The sequence below is a fragment of the Pyricularia pennisetigena genome, chromosome 3 (genome assembly GCF_004337985.1).
Source record: "Pyricularia pennisetigena strain Br36 chromosome 3, whole genome shotgun sequence".
NCBI classification, from domain to species: domain Eukaryota; kingdom Fungi; phylum Ascomycota; class Sordariomycetes; order Magnaporthales; family Pyriculariaceae; genus Pyricularia; species Pyricularia pennisetigena.
In genome coordinates this window covers 7,650,266-7,669,301 of record NC_043742.1, presented here as the reverse complement: position 1 = coordinate 7,669,301, position 19,036 = coordinate 7,650,266, and the positions used below count along the sequence as shown (strand labels likewise).

Below are 19,036 nucleotides of genomic sequence, written 5' to 3'. Positions count from 1 at the left end.
GGTATGGTGTTCAGACCAGAAACAAGTCAAGGATACCAAATGTAGCTGTTACTTGCAACAGGGGGAAGAGGGGAATACGTGCAGAATAACGGCCGCCATCAGCAGCACCCATCAACCCCCCACCATACCTCCCACTCGCAACAGCTGGTGGGCGTGGTGGGGGTAACTTGGATTTGGAAAGGGCTTACCTGACGGCTTTAATGCATGTCGGTGATCTCATGACACTCGGCAACAAATCCGCGAGTAATATAACAAATAAGATGCTACCGTGAGGGGTAAAAGTTGGGGAAAAGAGCGGGGAAGGTAACTGCGTGACCGGCGACCAAGATGACGGGGATTGAGGTGCTGTGGTTGTTGGGGGTAGCAGCTAGGTATCTGGGATGGTCGAAAGGAGAAGCATGTTGATTTATTTCCCGGTCAAATTTTTGCGGTGTTAGCCGGACCAGGTAGGTTCTTTACTGCCAGCAACTGCTGGCTCTCTTGACTTGCACGATATACTACCAGTGTCCTCACAAGGTCGCATTCACAAACAACCACAATGGCGCCAATCAAGACAGTCGAGTACTTTCGAGTCAAGCCGCGATGGCTAATGGTCAAGATTACCGACGAGGACGGAGAGTATGGCTGGGGTGAGGCGACACTAGAAGGACACGACCTCGCGGTCGAAGGGACACTGGAGGAGATGATTCCGAGATTGATCGGCATGGAGGCAGGGTAGGTTTCTTGTCCGGTCTTGATCATGCTGGCCCCACGAGAAGAAACTAACAACAGAGGAGGTACTTGTAGTGACATTGAGAACATTTGGCAAAAGTTCTGGAGGCATGGCTTCTACCGTGGCGGGCCCGTCTTCATGTCTGCTCTGTCGGGTGTTGATATTGCCCTGTGGGATCTCAAGGGTATGTGACGGCTTGAATCTACAGACAGACCGCATGCAACAACAAAAGACCAACGCTGATGATACCCGTGTGCCCACAGGTCGCAAGCTCAAGGTTCCCATATACGAACTCCTCGGCGGTAAAGTACGCAACAAGGTCCAGGTCTACTGCTGGATCGGCGGGGATCGGCCATCAGACGTCGAGGCGGCCGCCAAGGTGCGGGTGGCGCAGGGGCTCAAGTGCATCAAGATGAACGCGACCGAGGACGCCAACTGGGTGGACTCGCCAGCGGTGCTGGACTCGACGGTGGAGCGGCTGAAAGTGGTCAAGTCGCTCGGGCTGGACGCGGGGCTCGACTTCCACGGGCGGCTGCACAAGGCCATGGCCAAGCAGCTGGCCAAGGCGCTGGAGCCGCACCGGCCGCTCTTCATCGAGGAGCCGCTGCTGTGCGAGCACCCCGAGGCGCTCAAGCAGCTGTCCAAGCAGACGACGTGCCCCATCGCCTTTGGCGAGCGCCTGTACACGCGCTGGGACGTCAAGCGGTTCCTCGAGGACGCCAGCGTCGACATCCTGCAGCCGGACCTGGCCCACGCCGGCGGCATAAGCGAGACGCGCCGGATCGCCCAGATGGCCGAGGCCTACGACGTCGCCATCGCCCCGCACTGCCCGCTTGGTCCCGTGGCCTTTGCCGCCAGCATGCAGATCGCCCTGACGGCGCCCAACTTTGCCATCCTGGAGATGAGCCTGGGCATGCACTACAACACCGAGGCCGGCGACATCGACCTGCTGACGTACCTCAAGAGGCCAGAGGTGTTTGACATCAAGGAGGGGTACGTGGCGGCGCCGACCGGGTACGGGTTGGGCATTGAGATTGACGAGGAGATGGTGCGCAGAATTGCCGTGGACACAAAGCCCTGGCAGTGCAAGGAGTTTCACGGACCGGACGGTTCGATTCGGGAGTGGTAGATGGCGGGTGTGATTATTGTCTTGTTGATCAGAGCGTTAAAAAAAAAGCATGGGCGAGTTGTCAGCGGGAGATTCTAGAAGACTAGAACAGACTAGAATTGAAACTTGTTTGGCGACATTGTTGTTAGTAAACATTTGAATGCACAATAACTGATAAAGAGAAAGAGGAAGAGGGAGATAAAAAAAAAAAAAATAGAATGCAAATTAGTCTTGGTCGTGATAACAAAAGAACAAGGACTTGGACGACAGCAAACTTTGCTAGACTCTAGGCCTAGTGGGGAACAAAAGTCACCTCATGATACCGGTGGCGCAACCTCATGATAAGGAACGCATACATCAATTTTTTAAACAATTAATTTCATTTTTCTACCCCAGTCTACTCGGCACAATCAAGTCTCGATAATGACCTTCAGCACCAGATTCCCATCCGCATCCACCGGCTTGGCCGCAATGGCAAAGGCATCCTCGGCCCTGTCCAACCCCTTGACGTTCTGCGTCGCCAGCAGGCCGATGTCGGGCATGCCGTTGCTTGCCTTGCCGGCCAGCAGCTCGATGCCGCGCGGGTAGGTGTTGGCGTAGCGAAACACGCCCAGCAGGTCCACCTCGCGCAGGGCGGCGGCGCCCAGCGGCACGGTCTGGACGGGCGTGCCCATGCCGATCATCATGACGCGGCCGCCGGGCCCCGTGGCGTAGATGGCAGCCTGCACGCACGACTCGACGCCCGTGCACTCAAACGTCGTGCCGTACTCGTCCCCGCCGTTGCCCTCGGCGCTCAGCAGCGCGGCCGTCTCGCGCGCCAGGGCCAGCTTCTCGTCCGCCGTGGCCGTCGGCGGCAGGCGCTTGGCCGGCACCACGACGGCCTTGTCGGCGAAGCCGTTGGCGACGGCGAACTGCACGCGCTCGGGCACAATGTCCGCGATGGCGATGGACCTGACGCCCTCGACGCGCAGCACGGCGGCCGTCAGCAGCCCGACGGCGCCGGCGCCGATGACGAGCGCCGTCCGGCCCCTCTGCTCGCCGGCGCGCCGGACGCCGTGGATGGCGACGCCCAGCGGCTCCAGCAGCGCGCCCTCGGCCAGCGACGCCGAGTCCGGGAGCTTGTAGGTCAGGCGCGCCGGGTGGTTGATGCGGTCCTGCAGCGTGCCCTGGAAGTGGGGGAAGATCTTGGCGCTGGACCGGAACTTCATGCCCTTGCAGAGGTTGTAGCGCCCGGTCCTGCACAGGTCGCACTCGTCGCACGCGATGCCCACCTCGACGGCCACGCGGTCGCCCACCTGCAGGTCCGTGACGTCGGGTCCGACCGCCTCGACCACGCCGGCCGACTCGTGGCCCAGGGACAGCGGCTCGCGCACTTTGAAGTCGCCGTTGGCCCCGTGCACGTAGTAGTGCATGTCGGAGCCGCAGATGCCCGTCGCGCGGATCGAGACCTGCACCTCGCCTGCGCCCGGCGGCGGGATCGTGCGCTCCTCCTGTCGTTGATCAAGAGAGCGGGAGGGTGTCAGTGAGTGGGTGCAGTTGGCGGGGGGGGGGGGTTAGGTTTGGTGTTTTGGAGGGGAGGTCGGACTTACAATGCGCAGGTCCTTCGGTCCGTGAAGGACTGATGCTTTTATTGTTGTCATTATTCTGGTGTTTGTTAATATGAATGACGTGAGCTAATCACGGAGACGAGTAGGACGGTGATGTTTTTGTCAACAGGCAGAAAAACTATTTTGTTTATTGCGGGGTTGACGATGGTGGGGAATTCTTTTGAGTCGAGTTTTGTTATAAAATTAACTGGTACAGGTATGGATGTTATCAGAGCAAATTTTTAATTGATTTATTTGTTTATCATGGCTTACTTTTGTTTAATTCTATACCAAAATAAGGTTACTACGGCACGACAAAGAGAGAGCAAAAAAGTTAGCTTTTCCGACAGCGGGCTGTACATCCGAGCTCGCTGTCAACATTCCCCGCTTCTGCACTCGCTCGCTTCAGCATCTGGGCCGGTCGGTCGTGCTCGTTGTGGGATGGACCCGGGGGATGATTGGGGGTTACGGGGTAGGATGTGGAGGAGGTACCCCTCACAACTGCAAATCCCCACGTTTGTTTTTTTTTTTTTTTTTTTTTTTTTTTTTTTCTTCTTGCATGTGCAGCCCGCGAGTCGAGGTCCCTGCGACAAAAAGTCATGATGGCATCACTAGACATTTTCGCTGATGGTGTTTACCTCCCCATCCATCCGCCATCGACAGTCAAAAGCTCGCCCGAAACGTACAAGCTGCCCCTCCCCGCCAAAAACACCGTCGCGCCCTTGAAGTCATCCGCATTGCCCCACCGTCCAGCCGGGATCCTAGCCAGAATGCTCGCCGCCCTCGCCTCGTCCTTGAGCAGAGCCTCGTTCATGTCGGTGGCGACGTAGCCCGGCGCAATGGCGTTCACGTTGACGCCCTTGCTCGCCCACTCGTTGCTCAGGGCCTTGGTCAGCTGCGCGATGCCGCCCTTGGCCGCCGCGTACGCCGGCACCGTGATGCCGCCCTGGAAGGAGACGAGCGACGCGACGTTGATGACGCTCCCGCGGTGGCCCGTCGTCGGGTCGGCGGGCCGCGTGAGCATGTAGCCGCCGAAATCCCGGTCCAGCGTCCACACGGTTTTCAGGTTCACTTGGAGAACCTCGTCCCAGTCGCTCATGGGGAACACGTGTGCTGGGTGGCGCCTTTGGATGCCTGCGCACGTCACGAGGATGGATACGTCGTGGCCATCGGCGAGGATCTTTGGTGCCAGCTGCTCGACGGATTCTTGGCATGAGAGGTCGCAGGTGTAGACGGTTGCTTTGCGGCCGAGGGCTTCGATTTGGGATTTTGTCTCGAGGTTGCTTTCATCACGCTGTGGCATGTGTAAGTGGGATTTAGTTACTTGGTGCTTTTGATCATTTCTCAAAAGACGGGACCTTGCGAAAAAGGACCAATCTACAGTAAAGTGCTGGCTCGCACGCACCTGAATTAAAATAATGTCGGCGCCAGCCTCTGCAAGCGCAACGGCCATGGCCTGGCCGATACCCCTTGTTCCACCCGTCACGACGGCGAGGCGACCGTCGAGGGAGAAAAGTTTCTCGAGGAAAGGATTAGGCATCTTTGGTCTTGAACAGACTGTCAGGCGTGGAAAAGTGAGGGTCTGGTAGAAGTTGGCTCGCTTGACAGGTAAAGACTGGGCTTTGATCGACAAACAAGTTAGTCAGTCCATCGAACGACAAACTTACAAAGTACATGCACGCCCCCACCTCATTCCCGCGGTTGCACTGCTCCCGTGTCGAAATGACTGGATACTGCCCCAGACAAATCGTAGAGGATCGGTTTTCCATCAGGGGTGGTTTGCAATATCCGCACCATCAAGGACCCGCCGCCTGTCGTCTAACTGCTCAGAACCCGCGAATTCCCCGCTGACTCGGTCTGGATCCGACGAAACCCGTTCCCCCAACCAAAGCTAACCCCCACGACGCACCCCGTTCCTCATGCGAGCGGGATAGACCTAGCAGATTGGACCGGATCAGGGTCTCGACGTTGGAGAAATCTCAAAAAACATCCGCCGGTAACCGGTGATTGTTTACCCCACCATTGACAGCTTGGCCAAGGAGCAATCAGTCAGCGCAGGCACAATCTTGGAAGGCAGAGTGACGAATGAATTTTGTCTTTCTGTGACTTGCCAAGTAGCTCAAGTTGAAAATAAGAAACTGGGAGACAAAAGAGTCTGCGATATCGATATCAATAGAAACTCCATAATCATGACTGGCAAACAAATCGATGTGATGCTGTATGGCCTTGGGGCGTGAGTCAACAACTACTAGAACCAACCAAGTGCTATGCAGCCCTTGACAGACAACCAACTGACACTGGCGACTCCCGCAACAGCATCGGGTCCTTCTACGCCTTTATCCTCAGCCGATCACCCAATGTCCGTCTGACGGTGGTGGCACGGTCAAACTACGAGGCCGTCAAGGCCAATGGCATCTCCATCGACAGTGAAAACCACGGCAAGCATATAGTGAAGCCGTACCAGGGTGCGTCGACCATCATCTTTTGCAAGTTTTCACCCACTTTTCCATTAGCTAACCTTACCTTCCTCCCCCCCTTTTCTCAACAAAACAAAAGTTGTCCAAACACCGGCCGACGCAAACTCCAAGTTCGACTATATAGTCTGCGCCCACAAGGCCATCGACCAAGGCGCGGTGCCACCACAGCTCTCGCCAGCCGTCGACCCGGCGCGCACCACGATCGTCATCATCCAGAACGGCGTCGGCAACGAGGAGCCCTTCCGCGCGGCCTTCCCGTCCGCCACGATCCTGTCGTGCGTGACGTGGGTGGGAGCGCGGCAGTCGGCGCCGGGCGTCATCGCCCACACCAAATCCGAAGACATGCAGATCGGGCTCTTCCCCAACGATGCGGTAGACGGCGCCGTCGAAAAGGCCAAGCTGGACGGGTTCGCGGGCCTGCTGACGGCGGGCGGCACGGCGTTCCAGGTCGTGGAGAACGTGCAGGTGCAGCGCTGGGAGAAGGTGGTGTGGAACGTGGCGTGGAACGCGCTCACGACGCTGACGGGGCTGGACACGCACGCCTGGCTCTCGTCGACCGAGGGCGCCACGCCCATGACGGAGAGGCTGATGGGCGAGGCGGTCGACGTCGCGAGGGCCCTGGGCGTGCCGCTGGACAAGGAGGAGCTGGTCGCGAGGCTGATGCGGAAGATCCTGGGGATGCACACCATCTACAGCAGCATGTACGAGGACGCCAAGCATGGGAGGCCGATGGAGGTCGAGGTTATACTCGGGTATCCGGCCAGGAAGGCGAAGGAGCTGGGGCTTAGTACCCCGACGCTGGATGCTATTTATTGTGTTGTCGCGGCGGTGGATTTGAGGATCAGGAATGAAGCAGCCAGGAAGTGAGTGTGGGAAGAGTGGCGCTTTGGCATACTAGACTATACATAGAGCTTATGGATCACTGTCATATAGATAGCGCGTCGTTACCCCTTATCCCGCAAGACTGGTATACGGCACAAATGCTATCTTGCTAAACTTTTACGAGCCATGATTTAATATCGTAGCCCGAACGTGCCCCACTTTCCTTTATCGGTGCGCAGCTGCATGAACCACTGAGCAGCCAACCAAAGCCGCTTCTGATGGGAGCAGTGTGGTAATACCGTAATACCCATTGCTCGCTGCATATCGGCAGTCTGGTACGATATGCTCCACATACAAAAACCCGGGGACAACAGCTGTTTGGGCAGGATGGCCATGGAATACAGCCGAGTGACGGAAACAAGAGTCTGGGTCCTGACTTGACATTGATCGATAAATAATTGCCAACAAAAGGCGATTGTCGCCCGAAGAGCTTAAGAGAGAAGAAATGCTAAATAGCAGAGTACAAGACGCGACAACTAACGATCGTTATTAGCGACATATGTTATTTTCCCGCTTCCGTCGATGACATCCCACCCGTCGATATGCGCCCAAGAAATCCTATGAGGCACGAGGTACTCCTGCTCGTGTGCACGCCTGTAACTCTCGCCAGCCTTTTGGTGCTCTTCTTTCATGTCAATAAGGCGCAGCCCTGACGTGCTAATGTGATAAATATGCCATGTAGCGCCAAGCGCCCTTCGCTTGGCATGGGAGATGGCATACTCGCGATCCGCAGTTGTTGATATCCAAGGATCTCTACGATAATTATAATCCGATTCATCCATACCGACATGCCGTATGGGCGTGATACTGTAGTCTTCCCCCAATCCATAAGTGGCTCCCAAACTCATGAAGCCGCCGGAACGTTTGATCTGACCAGGGGTGCGAGAGTCGGCTCGAAAGACGGTGTATGGTGAAGCTACAGACCCGCCTATTAGTGATAGCACGAGGCTAGCACTTGAAACTGAGGCGCTGAGACGCATTCTGATTTGGGACTCTTTGAGGCGTGCCCAAAGTTTGAACTACTGTAATTCAACGAGATGAACAAGGCGAATACCTGAGGTAAGTGTATTCCTGTCTTGAGAAACAAGTCTAGAAGCTCACTATATACCTTTTGGCTCAGGCAGCTCTTGGTGCGAGTTTACTCGAGTCAGTCATGCTGCTGGGTCCATAAGCATAGAGGGTCTAATATGTGAGGGAGCTGGCTATACTGTACATTAATCAAAAAAAAAAAAAAAACTGCGGGGCGGTAATGCGTAATATGTTGAATTGAGAAGGCATAGCGGTCATTTCGGGATGCGCAATGCGATCCTGGTTTTTTGTATTTCAGCTACGCCTAGTCTACGCAAGGGTTTTGATAAAGGGCATGAAGTCACAATTTTTTCTTAGGTAAAAGCCAGGGCCGTTCAGAGATTGATTGGCCCTAAGCAAAGCTGAAATTAATCTATTGATATCATAGTAAGCATGACTTTATATAAACTGTGTCCTCGGCGTAATATGCGCAATACGTCTAAATCTTTTTTTTTCTTCCCTTTTTTTTCTTTTCTTTTTGAGAAAAGAAAGTTGACCATCTGCCCTAGCAGGCATTGCAAAATACTACCTGCTATATGCGTTGTGCTTTTCTTAGCACTTGTTTGTAATGCCACAATCCGGTAGGTTTTGCAGGCAGTATCTCCTATTGTGTAGTAAGGGTAAACGTGTCTGGCCTTCCTGATACCTGCCCAATCCTCTGGTCTTACCGAACACCTGTAGTAGCCTGTAAATCATTCAACACACTGCTGTAATACGTATGGATTGCCTTTGTCATCTTGCTCTTTTGCCCATTGTCCAGAGCTGCTATTGCCAAAATTAAACAAGTGATAAACGTCGATTAAGCTTACATCACCAAGGCTTAACGAAATAGAATAAAAACAAAACACCGTTTTGCTGGTAATTCGTTTAATTTGTCCCTGGTTGGTGGGGACAACCTTATTAAAAAGAAAACATACCGGAAACCCTTGGTCGGGGGAGGCAGGTGTGTTAAAAGTTGGCAGTTAGGTGTACGCTTACCCTTCACAATGCCGGTCTGTAAGACCAAGAGCAACGTCGCCGATAAGCAATGAACAAAGAAGGGAGTATCGTACAGACGCTTATTGACAATGGTTACGAAGGGGAATTAAACAATAAGGGGATAACACAATGCGCCCAAATACATGTAACATGATTATCCAGCAAAAGACGGAATGCTGTCAGCATTCATTTCAAGTTCGGAATTTTCATACAGATGCTGCAAGTCAATTTTGCCTCCGCCCCGTGGACGCGTCAAGTTCGTTTTCCTCATACCATAACCAAACAATACGTCTAAACCATTCCATCCCGTCTTCAATCATCTACCCGCAAGCAGTGGAAAAGTCCACACAAGACCGGAAAGTGATTTGTTCAACGCAGATCTGTACTAAACCCCAAGGTGTGCCCCCTTCTCCATAAGCGATTGGAGGTTTTGTCGTGATATCTCAGATCTTACCCTTCCAAGTCTGCAGCCTCGTCAGCGCTGCTGAAACATCTGGCGAAAGCACGAAGCACCAAAAATGTACAAGAGACAGACAGACGGGAACCTCGACGGCGAGAGCTAGTGGCGAGGGAGACGACAAGTGGCAGGGTAAATACGACAATGGCCTGGGGCTGGTAAAAAAAAAAAAAAATCCTGACTTTCCATGTCAGGTTATCCCAAAGTCGCGTTTTTATCACACGCCCAGTCTTTCAAAGTCATGCTGTGTAATTTCAACGCTACAGAGATTAATCATTAGTGCAAAAATCTTGGCGCCCTTTCAATGTCAAAGACCGTCTTCATCGACCCGATGTCCTCGGAAAGAAACCTGCTGATCCGACCTCGATCACCCGACTCCCCTGTCGACTTGGTGGATTTTACCATGTCCGACTTCCGTCCTCGTTTGTTCGGCACCAGCTTAGCTAATGGAGGTCGAGGTCGCTCCAGGAGTAGTGCTCTTTCAAAGTCAATCATCATAACACCGCCAACCTCGGCATTGAAAAGCATGTTCGCCCCTCGCACATCTCGATGGGCCACTCCCAGCTGATGCATTGCACGCAACGACCGCATTGCCGTCTCTTCGAGCTTTTCCTCCCCGACACCCATGATCGCTGCATCGTCGAGGTCGCATCCGCCCCACGACAAAAACGTCATGTGTATTATGTAGACCCGGTGGTCATAGTAGTATATCTTGTTCATCAACCGGAGGTCGACGACCCCGAGGAAGACGGGCACACGTGTACCTTGGATGGGATGCAGGCGTTTGTAAATCGCCGCCTCGTGCTCAAGGTCTTTGACAAATGCCTTGACTGTTCCCTTGCCGACAAAGGTGTAGCCGTAGTCAAGCAGAGAGACCTTGAATAATACGCCGCGTGCACCCCCTTGCCCCAACGGCGTGACGCCACGGTCAAGTGATCGTTTTAGCTGCTCGAAGAGGAGATGGACGAATTTGGCCTGGTTTATTGGATGGCGGGTAGAGCTGGGTTGCCTGTTGTGCAGCGCCACGTTGGGACATTTTGCATCGAGGAACCCGTCGTTGACGAGCCCTGACAAGCACTTTTGGGTGCAATATGGCCTATCTTGCTCGTTGCTTGCTCCTTCGCCCCCACCCCGGGGCCGTCGGGCTAGAATCCGCGCGCTGCGTCGAGTTCCCTGACCCCCTTGACCGTCTCGTCTCCGCCGTTCCGCCGGACTCGGCGTCTCTGGCAAATCCCGTGTTGATTCATCGTCTGATGATTCTCCCGGCTCTCTATATTTGTCTTCCTTTCTGGGCTCATCTCCCACATACTGACGTCTTCTTCTCCGGATAAGGTACGGCGATCGATCGACATCCTTATATGTTTCAGGCTGGTAGCCAGGTGAACTGTCGGGCGCGCGTCGCTCGTCCTCCGGAATCGATCGTAACGTCGTCTCGAAATCTTCCGCCCACGTCTTGAGCTTTTGGGTAGCCTGGTGGCGCTCTTCTTGCTCGCGCAACCGTCTTCCACCTGGCAAACCCAGCGCCATAAGACTAAAGGCCAAATACTGACCGACTGCCGTACACAAATGAAAATGGCCCGGATGGGCCAAAACTTCAGCATCGGGCTCTGCAAGGTGATAGAAAAGCGTTTCGGGCTCGGCCCAGTCGATTTTAAGAAACACGATGGCCTCGCCCGTTGTTAACAGACCATATTCGAGTCCCCCTTCAATCATGTAGTGGTAGGTTTGCGTGATGGCGGCTGCAGTTAGCCTTTCGGCGTGATATTGGAAGCGTGCGTCTGGGTCTATCGACGTTGGGACGGTCTTCCGGTTAACCACTTCTTTGTAAATATTCATCGGGCGTAAACCAAGACGGAGGTGCGGCGCAGTTAGCTTGTGAGGTGGTTTGTACTCGGAAACATAGATCATTGAGCGTCTTTCCGAGCCCGCATCGTCGGATCGGTAAACGCAGATCTGATCGGGTCGTAGTTTGTTTAGATCGAGATGATGGTTTGGAGTAGTCGGTGGTGATGGGGTATCGCGGTGGATTACCTCCTCTGCAAGGTCGCTGATGGCATGTGGGTGATTTTCGAAAATTATTCCGTTTCCCAGGTCAAACACGTCTTTAACACCTTCCACCTGTTTGAGCTGGTCTATAATCTCTTGGACGGGATGTTCAACGCTGTTGTGCAAGAAGGATTCGAGTGTTTTTTCGTCTGCTATGCTGCGCAACGAAATCCTTCTTCCTAAGCCGGAAAGGAAAATTCGAGTTTCGAAAACACGACTGTCGGTGGGGAAAATGTCGTAAAGTGTTCCGAATGTTATTCTCTGCTGCTGAATAAAGTCTGACCATGGCTGGATATGTGTGGGACACCATTTATTTCGCGGGTTGGTGATGGATCCTTTCGAGGTCAGTTTCTGGTCCTGTTCAATCCTGAAGTTGGAGAAAACCAAAGAATGGCAGGCATCGATATATTCGTCAAGTGTAGTCTGTTGGGTTGCTTGTTCCAGCACATCCGCGCGTTGCTGTTGTTGCTCCCTGAGTTGCCGCTCATGCTCCAAGAGTTGCTCTGACTCTCGCAGCCGCCTTCTCAGCTCTTCTATATCCGTTAGTTCATCCATGACGCGTAGCGGCATGTGTCGTGGGGCCATGTTGAGTCGAACACTCGTGGCGCAACCCAAATATTTATGATTGCGGCCTGATCCGAGTGGAGGCGTTGTATTACGTACACACGTTGCGAGGGGTAACGCCATAATGTGACTCCACAATTTACCGCCACAATGTAAAAGCCTTATTGGTTGGATCGCTGAACTAGCCTAATCGCAATTAAATTTAGCCTCATCGCAGCCTTAATATGTAGGCCAATGGCAGTGCGGTCCCTTGGGGGCAGGAGAGGGCGGGTGATAGCTGCGCGTTACCCCCTCCTTGTCAAAACAAAACACATTTTGCGGCTCACCAAGGCCACGAATTAAACCCCAACGAGGCAACCAACATGGAACCGAATGAAGCGATTTAAGATCTAACTAAAAAAAAAAACCAAAAAAAGACAAAAAATTCGGTAAAACTGACCATTTCAGGGTCCTGACCATTGTATGGTCGCCAAGTTCAGACCAACCCCTGAATCCGTCACCCGATGCGGAGAAGTTGGGGCACGGCTTGCAAGGGTAGTGCATACTGATCCCCCGCAAGTTACTAACTGCATCCTTATATGCCGATCCTGACTCGGTACTTTTCCGGCTGCGTCTCCGCGATGGATGATTGATTATTCGGGGTGTCCTGCGAATACTTGATTTCCTACTCTCCACTCCACATATGGTTAACTCGGACCCTTTGTTCCCAGCGATGTCGGTGGGCCGCTCATCGGTCGCCCGGGACGAGCTCCGGACCCGCCGGCTTCGTAAGAAAAGATCAGAGTAAACCATGGATACAAATGTGAGTCCAACCCGAGGCCTGTTGAGATGATTACTGGATTGGCATGTGTCTGACCCTTGAAAAAGTTTATAAATCCGGTATATGCGCTTTATAGTTAGTGTTATCCTATTACTCAATCTATATTCAAGCGAATTTGTCTTTTTTTGTACTCTTCCTCATAGAACATGCCAGCAACGCTGGTTGAAATTCCTGGGCCAGCCGAGTTGGCAAACACCATCATTGCTGCTGCCAGCAAAATCGATGATTCCTCTCCATCATCACCAGTTAACGGAGTCCACAAGACAACCCGATTTACGACGGTGGATGACCTGATCAGAGACCGTGCAGCCACCATCCCAGACACGCCGCTCATCACATACCCCAATTCCCGCACAAGATGCGCCGACTGGATCGAGTACACAGCGCGCGACCTAGACGCCTACGCTGACGAGGCGGCCAAGGAACTGAGTAGACTTGGCCTGACGCCCAAGGTATTTCCCCCCGTCCCGTCATTGTCTTGGGTGCAGCTGGCGTTGACGATAATTTGGGGGGGTCATCAGCATAGACAAAGCTCCAAGAGCGAGGTGGTGGCTCTATTGGGCCCTTCTGATCTAGACTACGCCATTTCCATGCTCGCTCTCTCGCGGATGGGGTTTGGAGTGCTTTTCCTCTCGACGAGGTTGGCAGTTGAGGCCTACGCGTCGCTCCTCGAGAAGACCGAGTGTACCCGTATGCTCACGACATCCAGGTTTGCCGACACGGTCAAGGCCATCCGGGAAGCCGGGCGCGACCTTGAAACCTGGGACATTGTGGGCAAGTCGATATACTCACGTCAATCAACGGGAGAGCAGTTCCAAAAGCAGACGGAAATCAAAGACCAAGCAAACGCCGTCGCTTTCATTGTGCACTCGTCAGGCAGCACGGGGCTGCCGAAGCCCATCTTCCAATCCCACCGCGCATGCCTGGGCAACTATGCTCTAGGAAGCGGCATGCGGGCGTTTGTCACGCTGCCGCTGTTCCACAACAGTGGGCTGGCCAACACCTTCCGGTCCATCGTGGCCGGGAGGTGCATGGCGCTGTACAACGCGTCGATCCCCATGACGAGCGCCAGCCTGGTCGAGGGTCTGGACCACATCAAGCCCGAGACGTTCAACTGCGTTCCGTACGTCCTCAAGATCCTCGCCGAGACGCCCGAGGGCCTCGCCGCGCTTGCCCGCTGCAAGATGGTCGTCTACGCCGGGGCCGCGTGCCCAGACGACCTGGGAGACCTGCTGGTGGAGCATGGCGTCAACCTCGTGGCGCACTACGGCCAGACCGAGATGGGCCAGTTGATGATGTCGACACGGCCACCGGGCGACAAGACCTGGAACTACATGCGGCTGCTGCCCAGGGCCAGGCCCTTCATCCACATGGACCCGCTCGGGGACGGGCAGTACGAGTGCGTGGTGCTCGACGGGCTCGAGACGAAGGTCATGTCCAACAGCGACGAGCTGGCGCCCAACTCGTACCGCACCCGGGACACGTTCGTGCCGCACCCGACCATCCCGGACGCCTGGAAGCACGTCGGTCGGCTGGACGACCGTCTCGCTCTCGTCAACGGGGAAAAGGTGCTGCCGGTTCCAATGGAGGGCACCATATCGCAGAGCGAGCTGGTGCACCAGTGTCTGATCTTTGGTGCCGGGAGGGCCTTTCCCGGGCTGCTGGTCGTCAAGAGCGACAAGGTGCCGGGCGCGTGGACGCGGGACCGATACCTGGATGCCATCTGGCCCAGCATACAGCTGGCCAACGACAACGCCGAGAAGTTTGCGCAGATCGACAGGGACATGGTCGAGGTGCTGGAGGCCGACGCCGACTACCCCCGGACGGACAAGGGGACCATCATCCGCGCCGCGTCGTACAAGCGGTTTGCGGACCTGATCGATGCCGCGTACGCCCGGTTCGAAGGCGGCGTGGCCGGTTCGGCTGGCGCACCGGTAGGCAGCGGTCACAGCCAGGTTCAACAAAACATGGACTCGGAGGGCTACGTGGGATACTTGACCGCGCTGTTCCGCGACCGAATGGGCTTCAAAACACTCCAGCCCGACACGGATTTCTTCAGCGCCGGAATGGACAGCCTGCAGAGCATCAGGGCACGGAGCCACATGATGCGCCAACTGGACCTCGGCGGCGCCGTGCTGGGACAAAACATCGTCTTTGAACACCCAAGCATCAACCAGCTGGCCTCGCACCTAGCCACCTTGGAAGCCCGCGCCTCACACCTCTCCCTGCCGCCCACCGCGGCCCCGGACGACGACCCTTGCACGGTCATGTACGACCTCGTCGCCAAGTACGGCAACTTCGACCCCTTCGTCCCGGGCGACAAAACCCCAGAATCCGACGCCATCCTCCTCACCGGCGCCACGGGCTCTCTGGGCGCACACATACTCGCCCAGCTCCTCGCGCAGCCCCACATCCGCCACGTATACTGCCTCGTCCGCGCTCCAGACACAGAAGCCGCGACGGCACGCATCGCAACCGCGCTATCAGACCGCGGACTCAGCGGCTCCCTCGCGCCCGCCCACGCCGCCAAGATCACGGCGCTGCCGTCCGACCTGTCCCGTCCGGACCTGGGCCTCGCCGGCACCACACTATCCGACCTGCGCGGCACGCTGACGGGGGTGATCCACGCCGCCTGGGCCGTCAACTTCAACCTGGGGGTGTCGTCCTTTGCTGCGACGCACATTGCCGGCGTGCAGAACCTCGTGCGCATCGCCCTGTCCGTCCCCTTCTGCCGACCGGCACGCTTCGCGTTCGTGTCGTCCGTGTCGGCGGCGGGAGGCACGCCGCTGCCCGCGCGCGTGGCGGAGCGGTACGTGGCGGACCCGCGGCACGCGCAGGGGATGGGGTACGCGCGGTCCAAGTGGGTGGCGGAGCACGTGGTGCGGCGGGCGGCGGAGGAGGCGGGCGGCGGGGCGGCGGCGTTCCGCGTGCTGCGGACGGGGCAGGTGGTGGGGGACAGCGAGGGAGGGCGGTGGAGCGCCAGCGAGGCGGTCCCGCTTATGCTGAGGGCTGCCGAGACGATCGGGGCGTTGCCGAGGCTGGACGAGAGGCCGAGCTGGATCCCGGTCGACGTGTGTGCGCGGGCGGTGCTGGAGCTGAGTGGAGTGGCGAGGCGGTTTGGGGACGCGGCAGCGGCAGCGGCAGAGGAGGAGGAGGAGGATGAGGAGGAGGATGGCGCCCATGTGGTGTACCACGTCCTCAACCCACGGACGTTCTCGTGGGCGGACGAGCTGCTCCCGGCGCTGCGGCGGCCCGATTGCGGGCTGGAGTTTGAAGAGGTTGGGCAGCGCGAGTGGGTGGCGCGGCTGCGTGCGGCGGCGGAGAAGGGCGGCGAAGAGGCGGTCGGTAGAAACCCGACCGTGAAGCTGCTGGATTTCTTTGCGGCCAAATACGACAATGACAATCCCGGACGGAGCGGGCTGGTGTTTGAGACGGAGAAGACAGAGCGCAGGAGCCTTGCCATTCGTCAAGGGTTTGATGTCATTGGAAGCGGGCTGATGGGGAAGTGTGTGGGATTCTGGAGAAGAGAGGAGTGGATATGAGGTAGAAAGGCGGTTACATGAGGGCGTATGTGGGCTTCGCAGAGGGTATGCGGATGAGGTGTTTGTGATGTCGCGGCTTACCTCTGGAGTGAGCTGCTTTTCAACAGGCGTGACAAGGGGAGACCAAGACTTTTGAAAAAGCATGAAAAGCTTGCGTTCCAAAATATCCCATGATTAATCATGCTTATAAATTGCTTGCAACAGGCTGACATATGGGCTGTATGCTGACATACGATGCTGGAATTAAGGAAAGCATCTTCAGCATCACACTGCAAAGAACCAGCTCCCATCGAGCGCTGCCTCTAAATATCCATGATAGTGCTAGAAATGTAAACTAAATGGGTAAGCTAGTCTGGTTACTGAATATTAAATATATTTGGGCGCACGTACACGCTGAGGGCCTTAATGGGCTTAGTTTGCATTTCTATTTTGTTATCTCTTGGGTTTGGCTTTGGGTTTTTTGTTTAGGGATACATAGAGTTTACATCGAGATACGGTCTCCCTTGAGGATTCGATTTATGATGCTGTGAAGGAGTCTATCCACAAAATGTTAAAACCATCCTGTGTTGGTAAATCGGTACCTCCGTGTTGCGGCTGAAGTTGGGCAACCAAATCAAAATTATGAGTGGGATTACAAGTACGATCGGCCAAAGTGGAAACTCTTAGCAAAGTACTGGCGATAAGTCTCCTGGTCGTCGTTGAGATGTATCTTCAAATCGCGATATACATAAACTGTGCCAAGCTGCTTCATGCAATGCATGAACTCGATGACACCAGCCATGTCCAACTGGAACACAAGGCGTGTTTTGGCCTCTTGTACATTTCTTACTTTTTTTTTAGTTTAATCTTTCCAAGCTATTTTCCAGTCGCAACTGTTTCCATGAGCTGTGGAAGCACTCCAGCAGGACTTGGCCTTGTATAACTGTTTCTCGAGTGCTAGACGATGTAGCTATCTCTACTTTGTCTAAATTTAACAAGGCGGCATGGCCACTTGAGCACTTGAGTGAATAATCTCCTAGGCCCGCAATGGCCGGGCTGTACACCATCTGACTCAAATGACCATCGGATCCCTGGATTGCCTAACGTAATCATCTGAATGAAGGTATTAAAAAAAGAACCTCGAGTTTGCCTAGAATGAGCAAGGCTACTCTTCCATGTACATGTTTTCACATAATTGAAAGTATAATCATTTACACAATCAGGGAATCACCATGGATCCTTATCCTGATGCTATGCTCATTGCAGTTGACACAGTTGTATGGGATACGAGAGAGGAGTTTCCCTTGCATCCTCGGGTCGGCCGAGCGCGAGGTTCCTCTCGGCCTCCCTCGCGCTTCAACGATGATTCGGATGTAGCCGGGTCTTTGCACGTCCAAAATCGCGTCCTCAAGCCGAACTGACTAACAAAGCATTGAAATCAAAGGGGTCAAAGTGGAAAGATTCAGTAAATTTGAGTTTGAGCCTGTTCATGTCTAAGCTCAATAATCTTCAAGTCGACTTCCGCATTGCCAAGATCCCAACTTCTTAAAGAATTGGGATATAGGCTATCACATAACAATCTTAGTTCTAGTCATCTTATTTCCATAGAGTTCCGACCAAATCAAGTCAACAAAAGTCAGACGGCGTGTCGGGGCCTAACTTTGGACTAAATACTCTTCCATCAGGCCAAAAAGTCATATTCCGCATCCCTCCTCCCCGCCCGCTCAAGTCCCGAGCAAAGGTTCATCAAAGTTGTCCTGTGCGTTCGGCAGCTGCTTGCCCGCACCCCAGCGAACTGATAGAATGTGGCGGCTTGTCACACAAAAACAGTATCGCGTCAATCCAGGTCGTCTAGAGCAGACGTATGCGTGAAGGATCCACACTCTCGCTTAACAACATCTCGTCCAACCTTCGCCACGGGTTCAAAATATTCAGCTATGAGAAGGCTACATTTTTATGAACAAATATTCAAGACCAAGTAACTTGATATGAACCCATGTTATGTCAACATTGATGAAGCCAAACTGCCAAAGTCGTCAACTCTTTTGCTGCCTCGCAGAAAAATTGACTCCACCCTAACTGAATGCCTTGGTCACAATAGAGTATCCTCTAGGTGCCTTGGAGATGGCTTCCACCCCATGTACTAAAATGGCAGGCCCCTTGGCCGGCCTATTGATCTCTCCGTACCTCCTTGAAATTCAACAAGACCTCATCAGGCCAGATTCTGTGATCCGCATGCGGTTTAAACCCCCTGTGGGCTTCACCCCTATGGGCATTTATATCTGCCTCAGTACCTCTCTCGACACTACAATCGCCGCATATGTATTTCTTGCTCTCGAGCTTCCACCGGGTGTCGGTGAGATATTCCAGCGCCGCGGGTGTGCTAAAACGCGCCGTTGCCCTACGGGCCTCTTGTCTGCTGCCGTCTACAATATCGTGAGCTTGGACTGTGGCGTGGTTTGTCGGTGTTGGGAGGGCGAGGGCGCCAATGGCGAACAGTGATAGAATTGGAGCGACTTTACAGAATTGCATTGTGATGATACTGTTCAATTGATATTCTTTTTTGGTACAATATTTTATAATAGTTTAGAGAGTGTCATATAGGCGTTATGATGGTGAAAGATATGTAAATCAAATAATACCAACCAAAGAAAACAGGATGTGCTGAATTTTTGAATGAACTTGCAGACAATTTATGCGTTGAAAAAAAGTGCAATAGAAAAAGAAGAAGAAAAAAAAAAAAGAAAAGTTCAATCTTTAAACAAAAAACCACGACTCAAGAGTGCATGAGTACAAAGGCAAATCATTGACTCTACT

General features: G+C 54.2%; 5 protein-coding genes across 5 annotated transcripts; 3 read left to right on the top strand and 2 right to left on the bottom strand.

Moving 5' to 3' along the window:
* Positions 1-538: 538 nt before the first annotated feature.
* Positions 539-1,841, top strand: PpBr36_03835 (uncharacterized protein; the record flags this gene model as incomplete). The annotated part of the gene is made up of 3 exons (XM_029891004.1): positions 539-714; positions 787-896; positions 976-1,841. 3 exons carry the CDS (start codon positions 539-541, stop codon positions 1,839-1,841), a joined length of 1,152 nt encoding a protein of 383 aa, XP_029754017.1.
* Positions 1,842-2,230: 389 nt separating this feature from the next.
* PpBr36_03834 (uncharacterized protein) lies at positions 2,231-4,946 on the bottom strand (the record flags this gene model as incomplete). Its single annotated transcript, XM_029891003.1, has 4 exons — positions 2,231-3,310; positions 3,410-3,464; positions 4,045-4,700; positions 4,812-4,946. The coding sequence occupies 4 exons, from the start codon at positions 4,944-4,946 to the stop codon at positions 2,231-2,233; spliced, it is 1,926 nt and encodes a 641-aa protein (XP_029754016.1).
* A 649-nt stretch (positions 4,947-5,595) lies between these two features.
* On the top strand, positions 5,596-6,750 carry PpBr36_03833 (uncharacterized protein; the record flags this gene model as incomplete). The annotated part of the gene is made up of 3 exons (XM_029891002.1): positions 5,596-5,639; positions 5,723-5,871; positions 5,963-6,750. The coding sequence occupies 3 exons, from the start codon at positions 5,596-5,598 to the stop codon at positions 6,748-6,750; spliced, it is 981 nt and encodes a 326-aa protein (XP_029754019.1).
* Positions 6,751-7,241: 491 nt separating this feature from the next.
* PpBr36_03832 (uncharacterized protein) lies at positions 7,242-7,745 on the bottom strand (the record flags this gene model as incomplete). The annotated part of the gene is made up of 1 exon (XM_029891001.1): positions 7,242-7,745. The coding sequence occupies one exon, from the start codon at positions 7,743-7,745 to the stop codon at positions 7,242-7,244; it is 504 nt and encodes a 167-aa protein (XP_029754018.1).
* Positions 7,746-12,844: 5,099 nt separating this feature from the next.
* On the top strand, positions 12,845-16,240 carry PpBr36_03831 (uncharacterized protein; the record flags this gene model as incomplete). The annotated part of the gene is made up of 1 exon (XM_029891000.1): positions 12,845-16,240. The coding sequence occupies one exon, from the start codon at positions 12,845-12,847 to the stop codon at positions 16,238-16,240; it is 3,396 nt and encodes a 1,131-aa protein (XP_029754021.1).
* Positions 16,241-19,036: the final 2,796 nt, after the last annotated feature.